Here is a 17,882-nt window from a genome sequence, read left to right as displayed (position 1 = left end):
AGCTGCAGAAAAATAGCTTTTTTTTAATAGAAACTCCAACTCCAGTAACTAACAGAGATTCTGATCCAGGCCTGTATACAGTCCCTAGCCTGGACCTGTGCCACCAAATTAAGGAAAAACTGGGCACGTTTCGGGAAGCCATTCCGCACTAACACTGCTGAGATTTTGAGTGGTTCGGTAAAGGATTCTACTTCAGCGAAAGGTAAATTTAACCTAACCGAAGCCAAGGATTTTAAAAGAAATGGGTTAGCAACAGTACACACCCAATTCTTGGTTTTCACCCCAATAAGGGAAGCTGTGGTGACCAATGGCCCAAGGAAAATGTTTGTAGAACACCACTCCCTAGTTCAGTGTCACTGATTACAGTCCCAAAGGATGCCATGGTTAGTTTGAGCACAATCATGCTTCACTCTTTGGATCCAAAGTTTCATTAGGCAGAGAGAGTCATTTAGAGGACATTCCTTCCCTGTGGATCTCAAACTGGCTGCCCGATTGGGTGAAAAGGACTTTTATGCTGTGGAAGTGATGGTAACTAATGGGGGAATTACTGTGTTGGGCTCCAATTTCAGACTGCAGGAATCACAGATGTTAAGTCCCGAGTCTATGGTTTTGTCTCTTAGGGCTTGTCTACACTTACGAGACTGCATGGGCACAGCTGCATTGGTGCAACTGCTGCTGTAGCGTTTTTATGAAGAAGCTCTAAGGTGAAGGGAGAGAGCTCTCCCATCATCTCAGTTAATTCACCTCCCCGAGAAGTGGCAGCTTTGTCGGCAGGAGAAACTCTCCTGCTGACAAGGCACTGTCTATATGGCGGGGGAAAACTATACCGTGTACCTCAAAGTAGCATCCTGGAGCCCCTATATTCACTACTGTCATGTGATTATGATATGTTTTGAACAATGCATGCTTGAATCTTTATACCTTAATGTCCTGTTGAATTATTTGTAGTATCGTTGTATGTGAAGTTTTGGACTACTGCTGTATGTGTTACTGAAATACATTGTGGGGTTGGGAAACGCCCAGAGCCAGCCTTTCGGTTGCAACAGAGATGCAGCTATCAGTCACCAGACAGGCATTGATGGCCCATCAAGAAGAATCCACTCGCCCGGAGGCTCCTTAGAGAGGGCACATACGTAATGGGGACAGCCTAACCGACGTCGCAGCAAGAATCTTTCTAGCAGCTGGAAGAAAGTATAAAAGAGGGATAGTGACATTTCCCCCACCTCAACACCTGGAAGATCGTCTGGAAGATGAAGACTTTGAACTAGGGAGATTGGCCCCAGGCTGGAAGGGAGTTCAGTATGAGTATTGAGAACTGTGAGCTGCCTGTAACGTCTATTAGGGTGAGACACTTTGATTCAAATCTTGCTTAGTCTGTTAAAGTTCGAATTTAGACTGTTTCTATTTCTGTTTCTTAGGTAACTAATTTTGATCTCTATGCCTGCTACTTATAGTCACTTAACATCTGTCTGTAGTTAATAAATCTGTTTTATATTTTACCTAAACCAGTGTGGCTTTGGTTGAAGTGCTTGGGGAATCTCTGCTCAGGTTACACGGGCTGGTGCATGTCCACTTTCCTTTCACGAAGTGGCAAATGAGCTTGCACTGTTCAAGGGTGTCTTGAGCAACATAAGATGGCATATTTCAGGGGTGTTCTCCTGGGGGTTGGAGTGATTGGCAGGTGCCTTTCTAGGTTGTAGCCCAGGGATCCCATCACAGGGGGTTAGTTTGGTATCACTACATTGCTCAGAGCTGTGGATTTTTCACATGCTGAGCAACACAGTTGTACTAAAATGGGACTGTAGTGGCAGAAGATTCAGAGAGATACGAACTCACAGAAGTGGGAGGCACCTACATTGGGACAAACCACAAGTTGCCTTAGGGGTTCACTTGGTGGCAATGGGAATTTGTGACCTGGGTGCCACCTGGAACTGGGATACCACTGACCCCTCTGACCCAGCAGTCTGGGCTCCCTCTCACACCGTGGTGGTGAGACAAGCTGCGGACCTGTTCCCAGCCTTACACTTCCACCGGCATTCACGCAGGCAGGGACGCGCCCGGCTGCAGTTATATGCAGGCTGACCAGTCGCTGCAGGAACCAAGGACAGAGAGGTTACAGCTAAGACACCACCAGCTTCCCAGCCTAGGACCCCAAATCTGTACTGACTTGCCCTGGTCAAAACCCCGACCAGTATGAATTTATTACCTGGTTCACCCCGCCCTCCTTGTGGAGAGGTACAGCCAACAGCCTTTGGACACAAAGCTGAGATTTTTTCCCCCAAACGCTTCACTTAAAGGCACACTGGGTTAGGTTAAAACATAAGACAAGTTTAACTGCAGAAAGACAGATTTTAAGGGATAACAAACAGATGAAAGCAGATTATCTAGCCGTTTCTAACCCTGACTGATGATACCAGCAGGCTTGCAGATTCTTAAGGGACAAGGGGGGGAGGGATAGCTCAGTGGTTTGCTCATTGGCCTGCTCAACCCAGGGTGGTGAGTTCAATCCTTGAGGGGGCCATTTAGGGATCTGGGCCAAAAATTGGGGATTGGTCCTGCTTTGAGCAGGGGGTTGGACTAGATGATCCCGAGGTCCCTTCCAACCCTGATCTTCTATGATTAAGCTGCAGCTTGGGCTTCCCATCCCCATTCCAAGTCCTTTTCCGTTGGAGCTTCTCTTAGGTGTTGAGTTGTGGGGGAGTGAAAAACAACAGATAATGTCACTCCCTGCCTTATATAACTTTTCCACAGGCCAGGAACCCTTTGTTTCAAACTTGGTTCCCAGCCCAGTTTGTGGAAAAATACATGGCATCCAAAATGGCATCCAGAGTCACGTGATCTGATCACATGTCCTTGCAGAGTCACAGCAGCCATTATTCATAGGCTGTCTGGAGCATTCTCAGGAAGATTCTCCTAAAATCTGTTGTTTTCCCTAATGGCCCATTACCCTGAAAGGGTCCTTCACAACCAGCTATTTAGACTGGAAGCATCTTGCCAAGTGGGTGTCACCCGGTGTGACGACATGTGAAATACAGATCCATGGTCCATATTCATAACTTCGGGTACAAAAATGATACATGCATATAAATAGGCCTGTTGTGTTCAGCACATCGTAACTTTTCGAACGATACCTTACATGAGCCATCTTGTACAAAATGTATCATAATTATGCCATGAGCATCATCATCATATCACTAACGAATATGGGGTGCAGTGGAACAGAATTACAAGAAAATGAATGTGTACAACAAGATTTTGTGATCTTTGAATGTATGATTGGTACCACTATAGCCTGATTTTTAGAGGGTTGTATGAGCAGTTGATGTGACCAGAAGATAATAAGGTTCTTGTCCCGGAATCAGGCTACACAGACTCAGTCATCTTGAGTTCAAGATCTTGCAAGGATCCTTGGGGTGTGTGACAAGAACGCTCGCACTGAGGACAAAACAAAGCCTGAGAGACTTTTATTAAAATAAATGGGAAAGTTATCAAAGCTCCAAACCACAAATCAAAAGGAAATAATACAGTTCTGGGGGTACGTGTGGGACCATTGTATAAAAGTTTTCCTAGATTAGCATCCTCACTCCTTCCTTGGGGACCAAGTGGTGAGAGACAAAGGACCAGCCTCGTCGTTGGCATGCCAAATGAGTCCGATGGTCCAGGTTCCTCAACACTCGACATTGATGGCAAATAATAGAGCTGAAGGGTCAGCAGCTGAGTAGCTAAGTTACCAGCTCAGAGAGTCAAAAAATTAAGATGAAAAAGCTAGCCAGAGCGGCTTCCACATGGTGGCTTGCCCTCTTCTGGGGTCTCAGCACTCTGAATATTCATGCCAGTGCCCAATCTTCCATGCCCAAATCTAATTTCCTCACCCACATAATATTGGGGTGCACTTATCCTATAGGCTAGCTTAGTCAAATTAACGCCAATGAGCTCGTTCTGGAAACCTGTTGCTCAAACCAGTTTCTGGTCGTTACGTGCATGTTCTTGTGATGTACCTTGTGGTTACTGTTAAGTCCCAAATGTCTTAGGTAGACATGTTTAGTTCCCCAAAATCCAAAAGGGTAACTATTAGGCCATTTATCTATGCCAAAGGTCACAAGCCAAATTTATGCTAATTTACTAAGCTAATGATACAAGATACAGGCCAGTTGGATCCTAGCATTACAGCCAAACATCATAGAATAATCCAATACAAAAATATAAGCCAAATATAATAAAACAAAGAGCAAACCAATAAATAAAGGCAGGATATCATAAAGCAACCATCAGGCTAGCCCTATGGGCTACACCACTGAAAAGGAAATTAAAGGTGAAGTTATGGGTTAAAGAGTAAGAGACTAATTATGTGATCACCTGAATTATATTGGAAAATTGAATTTGTCTTGGTTTTTGTTTTCTTAGTAATACAGGAAATGGTGGCTTATGTAATTTACCTCCTTTAGCGTAAGGAATTACGATGTAAAACCCCACTCCAAAGGTTGGAGTGTGGAAATATGTGTGAGAAATAATATATGAGAGAATATTGGCCCAGTATAGATTTTATATTTTGTATTTCAAATGGAATTTATTTAGAGTAGCTTCCAAGTCCGTTTCAATCAAAAGGAAAACGACCCGAGGAGACAAGGTGTATAACCTTTTACCCAGTTAGACCGTAAGGGTCACTGAGGCTACGTCTACACGGGCACTTTCATCGGCCAAACTTTAGTTGCTCAAGGGTGTGAAAAAACCCCTGTGTGCTAAAGGCTGCAGGGCCCACATGGCATGGTCTGGGTCCAGGGTCCCGCTGCCCTAGCCAATGTGGTGGGGTCCCAGCTGCCCTGCCACCCGCTGCGGTGGGGTCCAGGGCCCCACAGCTGTCCTGCTGCTGGGCTGTCCTGCCTTTCCCTACCCCACGCAGCAGGATCCGGGCGGCCGGGGCTGCTGAACTGCTCTGCCCCGAGCAGTGGGATTCAGGGCCGCCCTGCCCCACGCAGCGGGGTCTGGGGCTGCTCTGCATGGTGGGGTCTGGTGCCACTAGGGCAGCACTGCCTTGCTACGCCACCGGGCCTGGGGCTGCCCTGCCACCCAGCCGGGTCTGCTTCTGGCCCCACTCTGTGGAGGGAACTCAGGGCATAGGGGTCTGTGGGGGGGCCGCTGTGGTTCTCAACCAGCGGCCCAGGTAACACACGGTGGGCTACAACGATAAATCGGTTGAGAACCACAAGCGCTACGCCCTTCGGCAAGGTGGTTTTACAATGCAGGCACACTTTGGCTCCATAGTTCGATGGAGGTAAACTGCCTGAGGTCGACGTCACCTTGCAGCGTAGACAACCCCGTAATCGGTGTCTCTGGGCACAGCTGCCTTTCCCCAATTCTCCTTTCTTCTTCTGGCCCCAGCTCTCAGATCTTTCCTGATTCACAGCGGTCTCCCATCACCCATTCTCTCCGAGCATCTCCCGCCGACACCCCTTTAAGGTGACGTAACGTAGGTAGCTCAGGGGTTGGGGTTTTCACACACCTGAAAGCCAGGGGTGAGGAACCTATGGCCCACCGGCTGGATCTGGTCCGTGGCAAGTCTCCGCACTGCGGGCCAGAAGCCCCGAGTTTCGCCCTGCTGCAGGGGGAGGCTAGAGTCAGCTCCAGCTGCCGGAAGTGGCCAGCATGTCCCTGCTGCCCCTAGGAGCAGGGGTGATCAGGGAAGCTCCATGCACTGCCCGTACCCCCAGCGCAGGCTCCGCAGATCCTATTGGCTGGGAACCACGACCAATGGGAGCTGTAGGGGAGGCGCCTGTGAGTGCGGGCAGCATGCATGGCGCAGAGCCCCCTGGCCCCTCCGCCTAGGAGCCGGACATGGCAGCTGCTTGCGGGAGCAGCGCGAAGCCAGGGCAGGGAGGGAGCCTGCCTGAGCCCCGCTGCACTGCCGACCTGGAGATGCCTGAGGTAGGCACCACCTGGCCAGAGCCCGCACCCCAAAACCCCTGCCCCAGGTCAGCACACCCTTCCCCCCGCACCCTAACTCCCTCCCAGATCCTGCACCCCCACCGACACCCCAACTCCCTTCCCCAGCCCTGAGCAAACTCCCTCCTGGAGACTGCACCTCCCCGCCCACACCCCAACCCCTGCCCCAGCCCCGAGTCTGCTCCTCCACCCCAAACCCCTCATCCCCAGCCCCACCCCGGAGTCCACATCCCCAGCCACAGCCCTCACCCCCCCTCCTGCACCCCAACCCCCTGCCCCAGCCTGGAGCACCCTCCTGCACCCGCAACCCAAAAAGGGACAGGGGGCCCTTGTCCCGCGCCATGGCGGAAGCTCTCCGGCTGGCACGTTGCTGCCCACGCGGGCGCTGTGGGGAAAGGCACTGTCTGAATTGTCACAGTGGGGCAGGAACAAGAAGCTGCCGCAACGTCATTAGCCACGACTATGCGGCCACCGTGCTCAGGCCAGAAGGGATGTGGCATCCCCTAGTCTCGGGAAAGCAGGACCCAGATTTCCTTTCCGCAGAGATCACCACCGCAGGGCAGCGGGCCGCACCCGGCAGCTGCGCGGGTAAGGGGATGGCCTGGCCGTGCATCGTGGGGTCCCCAGGATCCCCACTGCAGCTGGGTCCAGCCTCTCAATGCATGCTGGGGGGGCGGAAAGAAGGGGAAGGAAAAGTTAAACATCCCCCCCCAAAGAACAAACATCTCCTCCCCTACTCCTGGCCCTTCCAAGTTTGCCTTGACTGCCCTACCCGTCCGAGGATTTGGGGCAGAACAGCACCCAAGGATTCAGCCCCCTTCTATCCCACCCACGTGGCTGTCCTCCACCAGCCCCCCAACTCCACCCCATCAGCCTTCCTCTCTGATTCAATCTTTTCTTCGCCTCCCAGTCTCCCGTGGGGCTCTCCGTCATCTTTGGCCCCTTCTTGGGGGTCTCATGCCCCTTTCCCCGGGTCTGGTAGGGAGCCCAGGCCCACCCTCTCCTCTGGGTTGTAGCCCCCCAGACCCTATAACCAGCAGACAGCGGCTGCTTAGACACCTTTTCCCTGCTCACCGCTCTCTCTGGGGCCACCGCTAATCCTCAAGCCACCAGCACAGACCACCTCCCCCTGCCCTATTTATCCTCTTCCCCCAGATCGATTGCCCCACTGAACCCCTCACGCATCCTGCTTTTATTCCTATGTCTGCCCCCAGTGGGGCGGCAGCTGGGCCTGTGAGGGTCAGGGCTGAGGTGCCCACTCCCCGATGTCCACAATACTGGACCTTCTGGGGACGTCTGGGGCCCACCCCCTTTCATACGGCCGGTCCGGGACGGTCCAGATGAGTCCTGCCTTGAGTGCCGGGGACCGGACTCGGCCACCTCCCGAGGTCCCGGCCGGGCCTGCGACTCTAGGACTCGCCCACCGACGACGCGGCCAGTGGCGTGGGGCGGAAAGCCCACGTCCTTTCCGGGGACAGCAACGTGGGGGGCTGAACGCAGCGCAGGGGGGGCCGCGGGGGGCTGCAGGCGCGGAGGCCCCGCCTAAGGAGGCGGTGAGGCCGCGGGGTTTGTCCTGGGAGAAGAGAGAGACCCGGGGGGGGGGGTCCAGCTCCGGGGATAAAGGGAGCCCCCCCCCTTCTGAGAGCCAGCCCCACAGCTGCCCCCCCATCTCCCTTCCAGCCCCACAGAGTGCGAGACAAACCCCCGCGCTGGGGATAAAGGGAGCCCGCCTGCCCCTCCCCTCACCAGCCCCACAGCTGCCCCCCCACCCCTCCCAGAGCCAGCCCCACAGCTGCCCCACCCCACCCTGCCTCTCCCAGCCCCACAGCTGCCCCCCCATCTCCCTTCCAGCCCCACAGAGTGCGAGACAAACCCCCGTGCTGGGGATAAAGGGAGCCCGCCTGCCCCTCCCCTCACCAGCCCCACAGCTGCCCCCCCACCCCTCCCAGAGCCAGCCCCACAGCTGCCCCACCCCACCCTGCCTCTCCCAGCCCCACAGCTGCCCCCCCATCTCCCTTCCAGCCCCACAGAGTGCGAGACAAACCCCCGCGCTGGGGATAAAGGGAGCCCGCCTGCCCCTCCCCTCGCCAGCCCCACAGCTGCCCCACCCCACCTCTCCCAGCCCCACAGCTGCCCCCCCATCTCCCTTCCAGCCCCACAGAGTGGGAGACAAACCCCCGCGCTGGGGATAAAGGCAGCCCGCCTGCTCCTCCCCTCGCCAGCCCCACAGCTGCCCCCCCACCCCTCCCAGAGCCAGCCCAACAGCTGCCCCACCCCACATCTCCCTTCCAGCCCCACAGCTGCCCCCCCATCTCCCTTCCAGCCCCACAGAGTGGGAGACAAACCCCCGCACTGGGGATAAAGGGAGCCCGCCTGCCCCTCCCCTCGCCAGCCCCACAGCTGCCCCCCCATCTCCCTTCCAGCCCCATAGAGTGGGAGACAAACCCCCGCGCTGGGGATAAAGGCAGCCCGCCTGCTCCTCCCCTCGCCAGCCCCACAGCTGCCCCCCCACCCCGCCCAGAGCCAGCCCCACAGCTGCCCCACCCCACATCTCCCTTCCAGCCCCACAGCTGCCCCCCCATCTCCCTTCCAGCCCCATAGAGTGGGAGACAAACCCCCGCGCTGGGGATAAAGGGAGCCCGCCTGCCCCTCCCCTCCCCTCCCGCGCACGCCCCCCCCCGAGTGCGTCGCGTCGCGTCACTTCCGGCCTCTGCTTCCCCCCGCTTGACACATCCCCGCCCCCCCCAGTCCGGGGCCGCCGGTGGGAGCCGCCCGGTGAGTGAGAGACCCCGGGGGGGGGGGGGGTGCGCTGTAGGGCGGGGGGAGGGGAGAAGTCGGTTGGGGGGGGGAGCTAATTGTCCCCCCCGGTACAAATTCTCTCTCCCCGCCTCACACGTGGCTGTAAAACCCGGGGCGACCCCCCCCTTTCCCTCCGCCCCCCCCCGTTCTCCCCCTAACCCTCCCGCTCCCCTTGACCGCCCCCCCCACCCGGGGGTCCCCCCCCCACCCGGCAGCGGTGCGTCCTGGGGCGGGTGGGAAATGGGTCCCCGGAGTCCCTCCCCCAAAGGGGGGGGGTGGCGGGGGGGGGAGCCCTGAGACCCGGCTGCCTCGGGGGTGGGGGTGGGGATGGGGGGGGCGGTCTCTGCCAGGGCGGGGCACGTGCCCCCCATGGGGGCGGCCCCGATCCGGGATCCCCAATCCCCGCGGCTGCCCCCCTCCCCCCCGAGCTGCTGACACAGCCGCCCCCTGCCCATCCCCCCCACTGCTGCCCCCCTTCCCGCTCCCCGGCCCCCTTAAAACTCATCCCGCCCCCCCCGGGCTCCCTGCGGCCCGCGTGGGGACCCGTCGCTTTCCGCTTCTGTGGCGGGCGGCCCCATAAAATCCCTTCAAAGGGTCCCCCCTTCCCCCCTCCCCTCCTTGCATAGCCCCGTAACATCCCCTCCGGCCGGGGTGTTTTCCCCTCAGGGGATCGAAGGCGGCGTTTGGGACCCCGTTTTCTCTCCCGTGCTCAGAGACGGACCCAAAATACCTTAAACGTTTGCCCCACTTTCTCTCTAGGTCTCTGTTACTAACGGAAGATGCCCAGAGATTTTTTCCTGTCTCTCTACGTATAAAATACGAACAGTCTCAGAGTTACCCCTTTTCTCAAATTCTTGACCGTGAACGTAAAATCTTTGTAAACGCTGCTCCTTTTTCTTGTATTTAGCTATCAAATCTTGATGCGAAATACACTAAAGGAGGGAAGGCTGCTCAAACTCTGTCCCTCTCTGCTCAGGGTATGGGGGTCTGGCTCCGTGGGTCAGAGGCCGGGGTCCAGGCTTAGCAGCGGCTGCTTCCCCCAAGGGGGCAGGGGGAGAGAGGTGCTTAATTAAGGCTTCCTCTGTGCCCACCTGAGGTGAGGACTTTCTCCGGCTGGTACTAGCCCCCTAGGGCAGCCCTAGGCCCTGTTAATACTAAATTCTGAGCCAGAGACTCCAAGTAATTGAGAGAGACCCCAAGGAAAATGCTGGCTGTTGTCAGGGCTTGGCTGTGCGTGTGTGTCCTCTGCGTGCTGCACCAGCTCTGGCCAGGTAGCCGGCACCACAAGCCTGGATCGAACTGCCCAAGAAGACCACAGATTTGGGTTGAGTGGCAAAGGCGCTTGGCCAGGTTTATTGTTAACCATGCACAGTCCTAATGCCCGGCAGGCTGTTCGGCAACAATAACACAGGGACGCCCCTTACAAGGGACTCGGCTCAGACAGTGCTTGGACTTTCCACCCCCTCTGGGACCCCTCTCTTCTACGCTGATACAAACAAGTTATGTATTACCTCTCTGACGTAGTTCGTTACCACCCTGCACCTTGCGCTTGGTGGTTAGATCAAAAGATCTCTGTCCATCACCCTGTCATCCTGCCCTGATCTTTAGGAGGGGTCAGTGTGTCCCTGTATCATCTCTGGGGAGTGTGTTTACACCATAACTTTGTGTCGGGGTGTTCTGGAACTACCCCTCTGGTAGGTGTTTCCGAGACTTCTTAGTGCCTGGAACTGCTTGCGTTTGTCCAACGCCGGCCCTGTTCTTACCAAGTGCATGTACCAGACGGTGAACTTGCAAGCAGGCTTCTGTTTCATAACAGGGCCAGAGTTTTGCTCATAGTCTGACTCTTGGTAACTTTGCTTTACAGGAGCAGAGCCTTCGGCCTTACACCAGGCCTTTCTACCAGGCCGCATATCTCAGACTTTCTCTTTCTGTTACACTGGGGACTGGCAAAAAAGTGACTCTGCTCAGACAGCCCCTCCCACTAGCAATTGCAGGAGCAAACCCAGCCATGGGAGAGCAATGGGTCTTTCCCAGCCCGAGGGGCAGGGAGAGGGGACACAGGAAAGAGAGACTGAAAAGGGAAGTGGGAGAAATGAGTGGGGAGAGAGATTTCCAGATCTCTGATCTGCCCAGTCACACGTACTGCAGCATCCCTGGGCAGAATCACTTTCCTGTGGGCAAGATGAGGATGAGAGAGAGGAAAAGCCAGTTCCTGATGCTGTATCCCTCCTGCTGGGGTGTGGCTGCCCTGGGGTCAGTGTCAGAGAGAATCCCCCCAAGTGATTCCTTTGGTTCTGCAATTTTCTAGCAGAGACTTTGTTACTGGAGAGGCTTAAAAATGTGTCTGTGAGCTTAGCCTGGCAGGAGGGGCCCGGTCTACACTGTAATACAGAGAACAAGCATTTTCCCGGCATGGCAGAATCTAGGCTGCCTGTCTGCAGGGAAAGGGCCTGGGGGAATCGTGATGTGAAATGAACTAAAGCCCGTTCCTAAACTCCACAACTGCCCTTCTCACCCTGCCAGGCTGCAGAATGACGCCCACGTTTCCCTCCGGCTCATCCCAGCCTCCCTTGGGACAGGGAAGAGAAATGGCTGCAGTGAAGCCAGATCAGCTATGGATTATTGGGAGTTACTTCTGGGTTCCTGCAGGCGGGAGAGGGACAGCAAATACACAGGAGGTGGGAAGGTTTGCACCGTCTGGTTTGGAGGTTGGAGCAGGGCAGGAAATTCACAGGGTGGAGAAAGGGAGGAGGACAAGGTCTGGCAAACCTGCCAGAACTAGTTTTAATATGTGCCTTAGATTCTAGGAAGAGACCAGTGAGGTTTGGAGGTGGAAATGCCCTAATTTATGGAACAGGAAACAATCAACTTGGAAAACTGGGCAGACTCTCAGTGCTGGAGCCTGACCCAACTAACCAGCGGCTGCTGTGAGATAGGAAGGGGGCACCCACCAGTCAGATTTCGGGGAGATTCCCCTCCCTCATATCCAGCTCCTCACAAGGAGGAGGGTGTTGGGCTTCCGACCAGGGAGCTCACCCTGGACCCTGCTAGGGGCTCCATCTCCTGTATCCGTCTGTGGCTAGTAGGTGTGTGATGGATCTGCTGGGAGAGAGGAGGGGCTCTCTCTTCGCCCCTCACCCTGGTGTTTCCTGGGTGCTCTGAGCGGGGTGGGGGTGGGACTCTGTTGACTGTGAGCCACCCAGAGCTTCCATTTGATCGGCTCCTCTCCCCCACGAATAGTGGGGCTGTGAGTGGGGCAGCAGGTCCTGAGTGTGGGGCTCTTGCTCTTTCAGGGGCCGGTGACCTTCGAGGAGGTGGCTGTGTATTTCACCAGGGAAGAGGGGGCTCTGCTGGACCCCGCTCAGAGACCCCTCTCCAGAGACGTCATGCAGGAGACTTATGAGACTGTGACCTCGCTGGGTAAGGATTCCCGTCCCCTCGGTTCTTAGAAGGGGAAATGCAGAGTTAAGGTTCATGTCACCCCCACAATGTAACCTTAACTCTGCCCTGTCTCAGCATCACCCCAACATGCCAGGGACACACAGACTAGCCCACTGCCCTCCCCTGCTACACAACACCCTGGGAACAGAGCACAGGAGAACTACAGCACGGTGTCAGATTTCTCCTGTTTGCTCAGGTAAAACGGGGGGTTGGGTCCAGCATAACGAACAGAAGCTTCCAACCCCTGCCCCTCTCTCAAACACTGAGCCTGCTCCACCCAGACCAGCTCCGTCTTGCAAAGTGATCCCACTCGCCTACCCTCAGTTTGAGGTTTCCTTCTGAGTCGTTGCCTTCACTTCCCCCTCACTAAGCCCTGGAGACCACTAGCGTGTATCCCACCAGGGTGCTGGCAATCCTCAGGGCAGGAACTCCCCCTTGTGCACCTTCACTGACACAACCTACAACACTGAGCACTGAAATGGGGCAGGCTCGGTCCCTCAGGGGTCACACGCACCTCTCTGCATACTAGTCACAGCTCTGCCAAGCTGCTCCAAGTACTCCCTCCACCGTCCGATTACAGCTACACCTGACCCAGTGCACGCAGCCGGAGGGGATGTGGATAAATGCTGGGATTCCCGTCTGGAGAACACAACACAAGCAACGGCATGTTCTTAGTCCTTCCTCACATCTATTCTAGAGTCATAGATTTTTATTTTTTTTGTTAAGGCCAAAAGGGATGATTAGGCTTTGTAGTCTGATTTCCTGTGTAACTCCATCCAGTTACTGCTGCACTGAGCTGAACATGTTGTGTTTGACCAAATCATCTTCCGGAAAGGCAGCCAGTTTGACACAAAGACTGCAACAGAGGGAGAATTCTTCAGGTCCTGTGGTCGTTTGTTAACCTTTGCAGCACCCTGGCAGAACCATTCGCAGAGGCTCTTACCAGCTGCAGGGTTTCAGTTGGGAGCAGAGTTAAGGTTGCATTGCAGGGGGGCAGCACTGGGCAACCGTAGCTCTGCAGTAAAGTAGTTTCTGGGCATTTAGTTTGCTGCATTTTTTTAGTGGACATTTTGCCACTAGAACTGTGTCTTTTGCCAACATAGCTATGTTGGTTCAGGGGGAGAGGGGCCCCTATAGAGCAGAGCTATCCTGGCAAAACTGTAAAGAGCAGACCATGTCAGAGCCTGCATGTGGATTTTACAGCACTTGAAAATATTCTCAACGGGGAAGCAAAACACACTTTACTGGACTTTGTACAATTTGTCCTCATCTTTCCTGAAATATGGCACCCAGAACTAGACATAATACTCCAGTTCAGGCCTAATCAGTGCAGGGTAGAGCAGAAGAGCTAATACGTTCCAGAATTATGTTTGCTTTTTTTGCAACACTGTTCAATCATGTTTAGTTCGTGATCCACTATGAACCCCAGATCTTTTTCTGCAGTGCTCCTTCCTAGGCAGTCCTTTCCCATTTTGTATCTGTGCAGTTGATTTTTCCTTCCTAAGAGAAGTACTTTGCATTTGACCGTATTGAATTTCATCCTATTTATTTAATACCATTTTTCCAGTTTGTCCAGATCATTTTGAATTTTAATCCTATTCTCCAAAGCACTTGCAACCCCTCCCAGCGTGGTATTGTCCACAAACTTTAGAAGTGTACTCTCTATGCCATTATCTAAATCACTGATGAAGATACTGTACAGAACCGGACCTTTGGGATCCCACTCAATATGCCCTTCCAGCTTGACTGTGAACCACTAATAATTACTCTCTGGGAACAGTTTTCCTACCAGTTTCGCACCCATCTTACAGTAGCTCCCTTTAGGTTGAAATTTCCCTAGTTTGTTTATGAGAAGGTCATGGGAGACAGTATCAAAAGTCTTACCAATGTCAAGATATACCACATTTATTGCTTACCCCCTATTCACAAAGCTTGTTACCCTGTCAAAGAAAGCTATCAGGTTGGTTTGACACGGTTTGTTCTTGACAAATCCATGCTGACTGTTACCTATCACCTTATTATCTTCTAGGGGTTTGCGTATTGCTTGCTTAATTATTTCCTCCATTATCTTTCTTGCGACAAATCATACTGTTGGTTTGTTTCCATGGTGGAAGCTGTAGGGTGTACCCCTGTACATCCAAATGTACCCCCAACATGCCATTATCTAAACTCTCAGGATCCTTTTTGTTTTGTGTGTAAATTTTCTAATTTCACAATCTCTTCATTAGCATTTGGCTCAGCATACAAACTGTAACACCTCCCCCATCTGTCTCCTGTCTTAATCTTAGTCCCTTTGGGGGTTCTGTGTCTGTAGAATTTCCAGCACAGTGGGATCTGGTCAATGGCTGGGGATATGAGCATTACAGTAATAAAAATAATAAATAACTGTAATTCAGAGGGTCCAGGCAGTGGGAGGGAGGCTGTTGGCGAGCAGGGGAGTGTCCAGGTGGTGGTAGGCTGGTGGGGGGTAGGTTTGGGGTGAAGAGTTCCTGTGAGCTGGGACGTCTGGGGCAGGGGAAAGGAGATGTATCATGGGGTAGGTTCTGTAGGGAGTTGCGATGCAATGGAGGGCTGGAAGAAATGGGAAGGAGTTGGATCAGGATGTCAAGGAGTTGGGGGGGGGGTGCGAGTAAAGGGGAGGTGGGGGCTGGGTAGTGTTTGCTCCAGGAAATGGGGGAACTAGCAATGGGAGGGAGGGAACAGGAGCTCTTGGGAGTCGGAAGCAAAGATGACTTGGGGCAGAGGGAAGGTGAGACGGGAAGTGGCTGGGCCATGGGAAATTTGGGGGATGCTCTAGTGAGGAAGGCTGCAGGCAATGGGAGGGGAGGAGAGAACACAAGGAGCAGGTGCTCCTGGGGCCGAAGAAGGTGGAGAGGGGTGAGAGCAGTGAGTGGAAGGGGAGTGGGTGTTGTAATGAGTGAGAGGACTAGGTGCACCCTGTCCCCTTCCTGGTGTCTCTCAGTGCCCCCCCACCCCCACCCACAGGTGTCAGGCTTCCTGCCTTTTCCTCTCCGAGACTGGAATTCTGCAACGATCCTGCTCCTAGAATAGACCGGGGCTACAATGTCCTGTATATCCACTGTGCTTACCCAGCAGGCCTGGCACAAATGTGCACTTCCTTGGTTATGTCTGTGACCCTCACAGCATCCCGGGGCAAGTGGCTCTGTGGTATCTGATAACAAGTTTCAGCTGGCCTGACCCATTCAGTGTACCCCAACTCACTAATGTCTTCACCTGTATTAAAAAGGTGTCACGTAAGATATCAACAGAAAGCTACGGACATAATGTTCGTTAATATTATTGCATGGTGTATGTATGGAGGAGAAATGCAAGATTACAGATAGGTGGGAAATGATGTTCTTAAAGCATGTCTGTCAGCCAGGGTTGAAGTTCCCCCACTCTAGACAAAGGCAGGTGGTTCTGCCACCTTGAAGGCAGTTTCAGGGTACATTAAGAGACAATGGGAATGCAATTTACATAACCAATAAACAAACCCATCACACTAACAAGGGGCAGAGAGAACCACTGAGCATCATGGCAGGGGAGGATATCGCAGGAACAGACCAAATTCTATTTTAGCAAACACCAGCAGGGGAAGAAACCACCATGGAACTTCATTTAAGAAGACAAAGGAACCAAGCCCTTTGGACTTTGGGGGAAATATTGAGCAAAGGGGTGCTCTGCCCTCTTGCTGGAAAATAGTGTGGTCAGAATCTTACCTTGCAGCAGGACTATAGTTTTATTAGGTCATTGTTCACTTCCACTTCCTGGTAACCGTTTCTAACTCTGTTGTTTATACCTGAACTCACTTTAAATGCTTGTGTTAGATTAAATGTTTAGTAAATTAATCCAGTGCTGTCTTTGAATACAAGTGATGGTTATCTCCAATTAAAGTGATAAGCTGGGCCATTTGTCTCTTCTGAAGAACAACCAATCCTTATTCCTCTGAACAGTCCTGGAGAAAGTAGCCATTGCAGAGCACATGGTTTTGGGAAAATTCAGGAGTGGGGATGTTGCGATCTCTTGTCAGTTGTGTCCAAGGCTGTGGAAGCCAGAATGTGTCAGGGGTGCCGCAAGCAGGCTGCTGGAGTCAGAGCAGCTAGTCCAGGGTCACTTATCACACAGACACTCAGTGCGTCCTTGAATGCTGTCTGGGAACATCCAGACAAGAGAGCTCCAGCAACAGAAGAGTGAAACTCACCCAGGATTACAGATGACACAACTCCGCACTGGTCTGGATTGCACCCCAGAGTGTGAAAATGGCCTAGGTTGGTAGTGAAACATCTTGAGATGTGGAGAGTCTTGCCCCCCCATCACCATGTGCAATAGCCACAATCTCTCTTCTCTACAGGCACCTTGGATCTTGGAGTCCATCATTCCTGGAGTCACCTGGCCTGATTCTTATTTTTCACATTCTGTTTTTCCGGAAGGAAATGGTAAACCCCAGAAACTGCTAAAGTAGAAAGCAATGTGTATCTGTGTGTGCACGCGCGCACGAGGGGATGAGAATAACTCCTACACAGCACCAAAAGGCAACACGCCCTCAGAGCCAAACGGGGCGGGAGGGAGAAGTGATGCCTGTAACAGAAGAGCCTATCCCAGTTGTCAGCTGACAGCGTTCTGCAGCTGAGCAGAGGGCACAGCCCACTCTAGAGAGCATAAGGAAGTGTGTGCTGGAGGGGGCCCCTGGAAGGGAAAAGGGAGAGGTGCTTTAAGAAGATAAGAAGGGAGACTCCTGTGGGGAAGAAGAAAAGCCCTGGGCAGTCTTATAAGCAGTTGATTGTACCCGTCCAGCAGCAGGGGGGCGTTTAATGTTGTTAGCACATAACTGTCCTTTTGCTAGTCACTCAGGGGTGAATGCCCAGGATAGAGGGGGTAACTCAGCCTCTGTCCACCCCGGTAGGTAGCCTATAACTCAGGCTGAGAGAGTGAACCGTGTGGCTGACCTTCGGAGGAGAGCAGTCACCCAGCCAGCTCCTCGGGGCACACAGGGTGGTGACAGACAGGCTCCCACTCCAGCCCCTAGTGTACATGTCCTGTTATACTGAATTCAGGCACCTGTGATCCCTGTGAGAATGGGAAGGTTTAGAAAGTAATCTGGCCTTGGGGGAGGTAAATGATATCCCCATTCTTGGGAACGTTTTTTTTTCTATGTGGCTACGGCTGTCAATAGGGCACGTTAGCTAAAGGCACAAGAATCTTAGATCCTCCTGTTAACACGAGTTCTGCCATTCGACCAGGTAACCTGTCAGTCTCTAGGACCACCCTTTGTTTAACCAGAGAAATCTGTGCACCATCCTATTTCCATCCCATGGATGCCTGCCCGTTGATTTTGACAACGTTAATATGCTCCATATCTGTCTCTGCAGAGCCAGTTCTCCCAAAATGTGTCAGGTAGACTCCAGACACCTGTGGGGCTTTTGGGCTAATGCTAGCTGCATTAACATGGATCGGTTGGGGGCTTGGTTTCTTTCAGCAGGGTACTGATAGACTGATAACACCTCCTTGGGCTCTCTTCCTTCACAGGGGGTCTGTGATGGAGATTACCAGGAGAGGAATGATTTGGGGCGCGGGGGGGGGGAATGCCTCGGCTCCCAAATATCATTTTTCCTAGGGGTAAAATGAGATCCCCCCCTTATATTTCCTCTCCTTCTCAGCTTCTGTGGCTTCTTGCTTAAAATAACAAGCTGTGCGTAGATCTT

The 17,882-nt window shown here is 53.4% G+C and overlaps 2 protein-coding genes across 5 annotated transcripts in view; one reads left to right on the top strand and one right to left on the bottom strand.

The window, feature by feature from the left end:
* Nucleotides 1–17,882, bottom strand: part of LOC144258256 (uncharacterized) — a 190,458-nt gene that overhangs the window by 82,600 nt on the left and 89,976 nt on the right.
* LOC144258250 (uncharacterized) overlaps nt 1–17,882 on the top strand; it is a 56,594-nt gene that overhangs the window by 30,656 nt on the left and 8,056 nt on the right. For 2 of the 4 annotated variants that reach the window (XM_077806671.1, XM_077806668.1), the window contains exons 1-2: nt 8,701–8,715; nt 12,033–12,159. The exons of the other annotated variants lie outside the window; for them this stretch is intronic. In XM_077806671.1, the coding sequence (XP_077662797.1) occupies nt 12,126–12,159 (34 nt within the window). In that variant the 5' untranslated portion in view covers nt 8,701–8,715; nt 12,033–12,125. Of the gene's footprint in view, nt 1–8,700; nt 8,716–12,032; nt 12,160–17,882 lie in introns of those variants that run through there. 4 annotated transcript variants of the gene reach the window in all.

This window comes from Eretmochelys imbricata, chromosome 28 (genome assembly GCF_965152235.1).
Source record: "Eretmochelys imbricata isolate rEreImb1 chromosome 28, rEreImb1.hap1, whole genome shotgun sequence".
NCBI classification, from domain to species: domain Eukaryota; kingdom Metazoa; phylum Chordata; order Testudines; family Cheloniidae; genus Eretmochelys; species Eretmochelys imbricata.
This window is presented reverse-complemented; position numbering and strand designations above follow the sequence as displayed.